This window comes from Strix uralensis, chromosome 12 (genome assembly GCF_047716275.1).
Source record: "Strix uralensis isolate ZFMK-TIS-50842 chromosome 12, bStrUra1, whole genome shotgun sequence".
Lineage (NCBI taxonomy): Eukaryota > Metazoa > Chordata > Aves > Strigiformes > Strigidae > Strix > Strix uralensis.
Window position 1 is genome coordinate 13,261,326 of NC_133983.1, and position 8,960 is coordinate 13,270,285.

Consider the following 8,960-nt stretch of genomic DNA (forward strand, 5'->3'; position numbering starts at 1 on the left):
TTTTGTCCTTCATGGCTATGAGTATGGCTCATTACTTAACAGGTACCCATAATACTGTTTTCCTCCGATCATGGTAATTGCATCAAAGAATACTTCTGCCTAGTAAAAGATACTAGAAAATAACACAAAGGTAAAGGATACTTTTCCTGCTATTCTGAAAACAGTCTTATTTCTCTGAACTACTTGGTGAATTGCCTACACTGCAGAACTCCTGCCTGAGATCAGCAGCCCAAACCAACTCCTGTTAGTGCATCAAACAGCACTCAGTATAGTAGGTAAATTTTCTGTTCTTTTGCCTCAGCCATTCACTTCAATTACATATCCTTGCTACAGCGTCCTGGTCTTCTTGTGATTGTTCATCAGTCTTCCTCTTTAGTTCAAAAGTCAACAAGATTGTTCAGTTAACTAAATGCTCATGGTTAGTCATGTGCAGTGCAAGGATCTTACCTCTGTGGCCAGAATGTAAGTGGTGTTCTACTTATTCCCCAGATAACCTACAGGTATCTAAACCAGTGAACCTTAGCATATATGTGCTGCGTAGCCTTTCAGGAAAGCTTGGCATAGCCAGAGTTTTGCATGTTGTAAACTGAACTTGTCCAACAAAATAAGTTCAGTCTTAAGTTGCTTCACCAATATTTTTGTACTGGAAAGAAAATGGCTCATATCTTCATCTGCAGGATGATGTGGTCTATGGATATAAGCGATATCCTTCCTTTGGGATAATCCATCAGTTATGAATAAAGCCACTCTGTCTCTGGGCCTTCTCTCCAAACCTTTTTGATGATAATGAAGGAGGTCATGGTCCATTTCTAATGCATAGGCAGCTCTCTAATTTGCTGCCTTGACTTGCACGATAGATGCACAATCAGAGCACCACATCCTTCAATCTCTTTCCATGATCTCTAGATTCTGTCCCATGAAGACTTGGCAAAAATTCCAGTCGCTCCTGATTAATGGTGTTTGAGAAACACAGCCTGTCCTTCATTGCAAGTGTTACACAGTTGGAGAGGTACTAGGCCTAGCTTGAAAACTGGGGGTTTTGGAGGAATTACATCTTCTCCTTGTTGCTGAATGTGCAGTTACATCTTGGATGTGTCAATTTCAGGTGTTTCATTGCAGACTTCACGTACAAAGCTCTTCTCTAAATTCATACTCTATTTGCCCCATTTTCAGCCCCCTACCTTTCAAGTCCTTCAGCTTGCGAGGCACCTCCTTGCTTGGTAGTTTTTTCTAAGGTGTGGCGTGTGAATACTTAAACATTTCTGTAGAACTTTGGTTGCTTTAAGGGAAGACTAGATTCTCTCGGACTTTGGCTTTCTAAAGCTATTCAGTGAATCATAGGAGACTTGACTCTTTTTGAAGTGTTTGATTCCTTCACGTACATAACACAGAAATAGTTTCTGAAAAATACTGTAAGGTGAATTTACTGTGCTATATTTTACCTAGTCTCAAAGAATTGTTTAGTGGGAATTATTCAGAAAAGCTGATAAGCATTTTTTTAAAGGTGGAAGTGGTTAAAGATAATCTTTCCTTTAAGATCAAAATTACTTTCATCTTACTAATTCACCTCCAAAGTATTTAAGGTAAGCTGTATCAGTTCTGAATAAAGATGGCTGCATGGGTATTTAATATTAATTCTTCAATATGGATTAATTTCAAAATTAGTATTTATTTATGCAGGCTGAAACATTACGTGATAGATTACTAGACTGGTTTCAGTCCTCTTATGCCACTATGTGTTTGGAGGTAATGGAAGAAAGTATTTTTCACTTGGACAGGTGACTCAGTGTTTCAAAAATTATGTAGTGCTGTGTTCCTCTCGGTAATGTTTTGACAGAGACTTCGGAGGCACTTGCAGAACAGAGGGTCATGGTGCCTGTCTCTGAGCTCTCAAGTAGATTGACTTTGTTGCAAAGTTTCCTGAATCTTGAGTCCAGCTACTGAAGCCCCTGTACAGCTGGAAAGCCAGAGGTCTCTTACTAATAAGTGAAGAACTTCTGAGTATTCTGACATTTTTACTTTTCCAAGTCAGAATGAAATATGACCAAAAAGCCCTCAAACCTACTGGAATTCTTTGTGAAAGGGAATCATTTTCCTCTTTACGTCTATCACACAGTAAAGCCAATACATTTTTATGATTCAAAGGAAATGCTGGTACCATCAGAATTTTAAATGTTCTTCTAACTTGTATTCCTGTATAAATGCTTCTTACTGAGTTACTGAAGTTCAGCAACCCTGTAGTGAGATTTACAGTTTGCTAGAAGTGTATTTTTTTTTATTTTGTTGTCTATATTAGAATGAAAAATTTAGTTTCAAAAGAATTTCAAGCTATGATTAGGAATCCTTTAAATATTAAGCATATTGAAACCCTTTCTTTTAAAAATGTCTTTTTCTGTGTTCAGAAGCATAAAGGAGGATACAGCTGGTCCAGAGAATGCATCCAATCCACAGAATACGTCAATACAAGAAAATTCTACTGAAAACTGTAATGCTTCTAAAATTACTTTTGGGAATCATCCATGTGGTAAACCTTTTCATAATTTCCAAAATTTTAAATCTTTAAAGCTAGGTGCTTAAATGTCAACTTAAACATCATGTTACCAAATTCAGACTTCTCTGAGTATGCAGAATAACACCATATAGCTAATGTTTACAATAAGCCACAAATACAGAATCATCTAGGTTGGAAAGGATCTTGAAGATCATCTAGTCCATACCTTAGAGTTAGCAGCCTGGAGATGCTGTGAGAGTAAGCCATATTAATATAGCTGTATTACTGTTTGGGAAATACTCTGTCCTGGAGAGACTCAGAATTGTTTGGCTCTGAATGGAATGCATGAGCAGGAAATCTCTCCTGTGGCGAGAACAAGCATTTTGCTGCTAAAGGCCATGGTGTATAAGGAAGATGAAATCTGTTGAAATATTTGGTGAATAACAGCATCATGCTCTGGGAGGTTGGTTTTTTCTTTTTTCTTTTTTTTCAGAGATTCAGGGTGGTAGAAAATGGCTTGGTGGTTTTGGTTTTTTTCCTTTTTAATATAATGTTCAAGAATGTGGTATTCAGTCAGTAGAGGCTTAAAAGCACATGGCTTTGTCAGTCATGGAAGGGGGACAGATGATGATCTGTCAGCAGTTGGCATGTGAGTTTGGAGCAATGAAAGCTGAGTGATTAAAAAGTTGCAGCAGAGAAAAGTTAAATAAGATCCTGGAGAGCTTATCGTAGAAGACACTTTTTCCTGGTGTAGTAGAGTGGCTGTAATGCCATATTTCAAGCTGTGATGGTAACCTCAGTATTAGTTGTTTCATCCCTGGAACTCTTAGTCAGTTTCTAAAATGACATGTTTCAGGTTTCAAATAATGTTTTGAAACGGAAAAACCTTTACCTGACCCGGAAAACTCTGCATTTTTGGTGTGGGGTTTTTTTTAATTTTCTTATACCAAGTATAATACTTTTTTAGTTAAAATTTTCACTTGAATTATTAACTTTGTGAAACCTTTCCAAATAGAAGTACCCAATATAAATGCCAAATACAGTCTTGCAGTAGTAATTTGATTGCTAACAAGTTATTTCTATAATGGTACTGAGATATTCTGGAAGTATCTGGTTTCTGTAGTATAGATAAATATAAAATATCTTTCTGGATTTCATACTTTTAGACGGCGTAGCTCAAACCAAGGAAGCAGAAGACTCTACCCTGCATCAACGTAAATGGTACAAAAATTCAGTGATTTGTTCCCATGCTTGCTTTTTAATGTGAACTGTCAAACAGGACAATCATCCTTACTGAGATTATCTGTTTTGTGAGTAAATAGATAAAATACAGGTAGAAGTATTCTGTTACATCAGTGTCAAGCCTGAGAGATTACTGTTGCTGTTAGATACATGTGTGTATACACACATCATCTTGTGAATCCCTTAACTTAAATTGCTGTATTGCTTACTCCTGGAAGCTAACTTTATCTGTTGAAATTACCTAATTTTTGATTAGACACCACAGTACTAGAAAGTGAATGAAAACAAACACTTTTTCAGCTCAGTTCATGTGTATAAGCTCTGACTTGCACTTGTCTGGGTTATGTTTTAACCAAAGAGTGTCCTATCTGAGATCTAAATCATAACTCCTACCCTTCTGTCTCTGCGTATTGGTATTTAATGAGATGAATCAGTTTTGTGTCTCTCCCCTTAATGCAATTCCGTTCTTAAAAAAACCCCAAAAAAACAGCAAAACCACCACAAATTTCTGATTTTATGTTGAGAATGTGTCCACAACATTAAATTATGGCCCGTTTCCTTTTCTTTTTCTTACTTTTTTTGAAAGTGGACCCATCGTCTTACCCACAAAAGAATAAGGATAATTTCCGCTGATTAAAAAATTTGAGGAGCATGCAGTACAAATGAATACTAGGTTTGGTTTTGATTATGAGTATGCTGAGGGACGACTTAAGTGTGATTTGCAGGCAGAGTCAGCAGATAGTAGATCCTGAGAAGTCACACTTTGGGACTAGGCGGTGCTTGCTTTTGGCTCATTCTTTTTCTTCTACCTATTAATGCTAGTTATGGGTGACTGATATTTTCTTGTGCAAGTACCAGAAGTATTTTGTATTTTAGCCTATTAGAAAAGTGATTGAATCCATATGCATCTCCTTCTGCAGCTTGGCCAGCACAGTTTAAGATCTGCATTATGTAATACATGTTGCGGTGTGGCTTAGCAGTTACGCTAACGAAGGTTTAGATATGACTGAGGATATGGTAAGAGGAGTAACCTGAATGAACAGGTACTGCACTCTGCTGATAGGATTTCTCTTTCACTGGTTGAAACCTTTCAGCATATGGAAGTTTGAGGCATAACCACTGTAGAATAAGTGGTTTAAGATCTTGATGGAAATGTATATTTGTGTTTGTGGTCAGTTGAAAATTTTACATTGTTGTTCAGAGAGGTTGGTCTTGCTACTGTTACCTTTTCTTTTGTCACTTCAAGATTAGACTATGATACCATCCTTAAATGAGGCAGCAAGTTTGATTCCTTTGGATATTAAGGTTAATGAAGTGTGTCTCCCCACTTGAACTAGTAGATGTGCTCCTCCAAAGACTGAGATTGCAGTGATTTTGTAGCAAACTTGGCTGATGTCCTATCATGTGCTTTCTTGGCACTGCTATTCAGTGTCAAATTACTATGGTTGAGTACACCTACGATGCTGAAACTCAGCTGGTTGGTTGTAACATAACGGAAAAATTCTGGCTGTATGTGAGACAGCTTGTCTGAAACTCAGTGGTTTTCTATTTTGGAAAAAATCCAATTAAACTTTCTTTATTTTAGTTTTTATCCAGAAATAAAGTGGTTTCAAAATGAAGAGACTGTTACAGTGAAGGTAAAAATAGCAAGTGTAGCTGACTATAAATGTGAATTCTCTAAACAGAAGGTGGTTTTCAGGTAGGTTTAAGAAATGTAAGTATAATAAACAAAATGTTTGACTGTCAGCTTGCGTTTAATTTTTTTAAACTTTTTTATAATGTAGTGCTTGTTCAGGAGACAAACTTTATTTGGCTGACATGGAGCTGCATCAATATATACTTGCAGGAAAGTCTACATGCGTAATTAAGGATAAAGAGGCTATTATTGTTCTCATGAAAGAGAAGAAAGGAGCATGGTGCAAATTACTGAAGAACAAGGTGAAGTGGAAATATTTGAGAATTACTGAATGTTTTGAACATACTGTGTGTCAGTGCAGGTATTTCAAACAATGTTTTTGTCAACAGAATCTTCACGTATCTTTTGATTTTGAACACTGGGAAGATTTTGAAGATAAAAGCCCTTTTTCAGTTGGTAAGGAATGAAGGAGTTGGTGTTTATAGTGCATAAAATGATTAGCATCTTCATTTTTGCATAGGCTTTATCTGAAATACTCATTTCAGATATGTGGCACTTAACTGGCTTGCTCAAATTCTCTGAAAACAGATGAGGACCTGTAATAGCAAACTACAGGCAGCATGGTACTTTTCTTTCAGAATAGCATGGGCAAAAAGCAGTTTGAAATAGTTTTTAGTGTTTTAGTCTAGTTTGTAGTCTAAAGTGTGTGGTTTTGTTGTGTTGGTTTGGTTTTTGTTAGTACTGCTACATATTTGTTCTGAAGCTCTTGGTTTTTCTTGCTTTATGAATGTTACGCTTTGTTAATTATTTCTAGGTACTGAAAAACGGTGGTGCACTGCTGCAGTAACTGAAGAATGCGTTGACTCCTCAGAAGAGAGTGGAACAGAAAGTGATGAGTAATTTGGAGACGGATATTTTTCCTCTAATAAGAATTATGCTTCAATATAGTGTCTCTTGCATGAATCTTTCCACTAAAATTGATTAAACATACAGGTTGTAGAACTGTCCTGAATTTTAGGAGGAAAATAGCAAACAAACTCCTTTGGGCTCCGAGAATCTAAAGAAATACTCCATAGGAGAACATAATGTATGCTTTGCAGTGCATTCCCTTTAAAATTGTTGGCTTTAATGATGTGCACATATGTACGTGTGCTGTCCAAACAGTAAAATCTACAGATTAAACTTGGGTTGTGAAGCACCTGAATCTATGAATAATTACAGAGCTTCTAGTTTACTTTATCTGAGTGAATTTCCTGTGTTAGCAATAGTAATTTTTGAAGTTTCACAAATCCTGATGATCTGTCGATTGTTTCTACCATGTCCCTCATTTATAGTTTGTTGGCAGTTGTCACATTTGTCAGTTCTGCATCAAGAAATGATGCCTCAACTCCAATGACAATTTTTGTTACTTGATTGGAAATATGTTGACTCTGTATGAGATGCCACAATGCTGCTCACTGTAGTAACTCACTGCCGTACAGCTTTTGTGGAACCAGCACTGTGATAGTGTTCAGAATTTGTTTTCAGTTTGACATCCTCACTTTTCGGGAATGCTCTTACTTCATTCCCTTGTATCTAAAACTCTTTCCTCCTTTGCAGATGAACAATAAAATATTTGTCTGTTTAGCCCTAAGGCTTTGCCTTTTAGTATACCATCTTTCAGTAAATAATTTTTCACTGTTAGATTTGTGCACATCCAGAGCATCTTGGAATGAAATAGTAATGCGAAAGATAATAAATGAATCTGAAATCTGTCTCTTTGCATCTGTAGATTTTAAAGCACATTAGTTTCCCCAATGTAACTATATGGTGATTTAGAATAGAGGTGTAACTTTACAGATTTATTTTAACAAGCCTAAATTTTCTTGTATTCTTGACTAGGAAGAATATTCTTGTTTGTCAGGGATGACATTTTCAAGAAACACTGGGATGCCTTTACTTAAAGAATGGGAGGAGGATTGTATTAGTATGTTTACACTGACAGTTATCTTTTTTCTAGTATTAGCATATAATAAAGCTGCTTCTTTCTGAATATTTAAGAATATTCAGAATATTCTTTCTGAATATTTAAGAATATTTAAAGCTGCTTCTTTCTGAATATTTAAGAATATTGCCAGTGGAAAACTGCCATGTGACAGAGACAGTTGTAATTGTTAAAGTGTGGTTAAAATTAGTGTGGTTGCAAACCTGACTACAACTGAGCTTTAATTACAATCTTCACCTGAGTACTGGTACTTGCAAAGCTGTAATTGTTGTAAAAGTACTTAGGGGAAGTATCTCATGTAACTATTTTGGTCTTGTTCTGCATTGTGATGCAAAATCACCTAATTGAAAAAAAAATGGGGCAGGATGTTTTCTTTAGGGTGTTCTTCTTTGACTTGTCTGATATCTAATATAACGTAAGGTCATTTTTCTGATGGTAGATAAATCTAGTGTCTTATTTAATAGACATAAATTATCTGTCATTTTTGTTTGAAAAATAAGACACCTTATATGAGGTAGAAGCAAAAGCTGATTTTTAGCCATGCATTCTTAGCACCTGCCAAGAGCCAGTCTATAAAGAACAGTATAAAAAATGTAGCGGTGTGTTCCAAGAAAGTTCTCTTAGTCTCAAGCAGTTTTTGATCAGGGTCTTGATGAGGAAGAGGCTTTCTGTGGACTTCTTACTTGAATTAGTTCAATTGTGTTTTGGAACCTATGTCAACTTCTAACATTTCTCCTACACTAAGGAATTCAGTAGTCAAACAACATACTTTGTGAATATTTTTTCTGTGTTTTGAAGCTATCCCTGCTCTGTCTGCTTGAAATCCCATACCCTCAAGATGTAATAGGAACAGATAGCTTGCTTTTCCCGTTTTCTTGTCACTTAAGACTCTGCCAGTGAACCTCTGTTGTCATTTGTCCCCTCATTCCCCAATCAGTATCCCTGTTTCAGCCTTCAGAATTGTAGTAGGTAGTCATTCCTTATACAGAAGTATTCGATTTCTTTGGTCTTTCCCTGAACCTTATAGTTCTTCTGTTTGAAGTGGTGTTTTTACCAACTGGGGTAAGGGGACAGCAGTTGTAATAGTGTGACTGGGACAAAACACTGTGGTAGGTAATAACATAATTACAATTTTCGTTTGTTTCCATTGCCTTCCTTAGTCATTCTTAACCTTTTTTTTAATCCTGATTGCACATAGAGCTGGTATTTTCATGGATCTGACTATAATCACAAAATCTCCTTCAAATGAATTGGAACCCATCATTTTTGTATGTACTGTTGGGATTGGTTTTTCACATAGGTAGACACAAAATGCAATATATAGGAACTTAAATTTTATCTATTTCTTTGTAACTGCAGGATGATAGAAATAGTTTCTGTAGTTGAATTTGCTAGGCTAGTTGGTATAGACTTATGATCTTAAGCCAGTTGCTCAATATTCTTGTGTTATATATTTAGGATGAATGTGCTTAGAAGTTGTTGAGAGGACCTGTGCTTTCAGTATAAACAGTATTTCTCAAATTAATCACTTTAAGATATTGACAAGTGACTTAAAATTCCTTTCTTTATCCATTTGCACTGAGGGAATATGGATGCTAGGTAACATT

General features: G+C 36.1%; 1 protein-coding gene across 1 annotated transcript in view; it reads left to right on the forward strand.

The window, feature by feature from the left end:
* The window catches only part of TDRD12 (tudor domain containing 12), a 37,543-nt gene extending 31,151 nt beyond the window's left edge, over positions 1-6,392 (forward strand). The window contains exons 26-31 of the mRNA XM_074881516.1: positions 2,403-2,524; positions 3,658-3,712; positions 5,319-5,432; positions 5,518-5,671; positions 5,759-5,825; positions 6,184-6,392. Of these exons, the coding sequence (XP_074737617.1) occupies positions 2,403-2,524; positions 3,658-3,712; positions 5,319-5,432; positions 5,518-5,671; positions 5,759-5,825; positions 6,184-6,269 (598 nt within the window). The 3' untranslated portion in view covers positions 6,270-6,392. The remainder of the gene's footprint in view (positions 1-2,402; positions 2,525-3,657; positions 3,713-5,318; positions 5,433-5,517; positions 5,672-5,758; positions 5,826-6,183) is intronic.
* Positions 6,393-8,960: the final 2,568 nt, after the last annotated feature.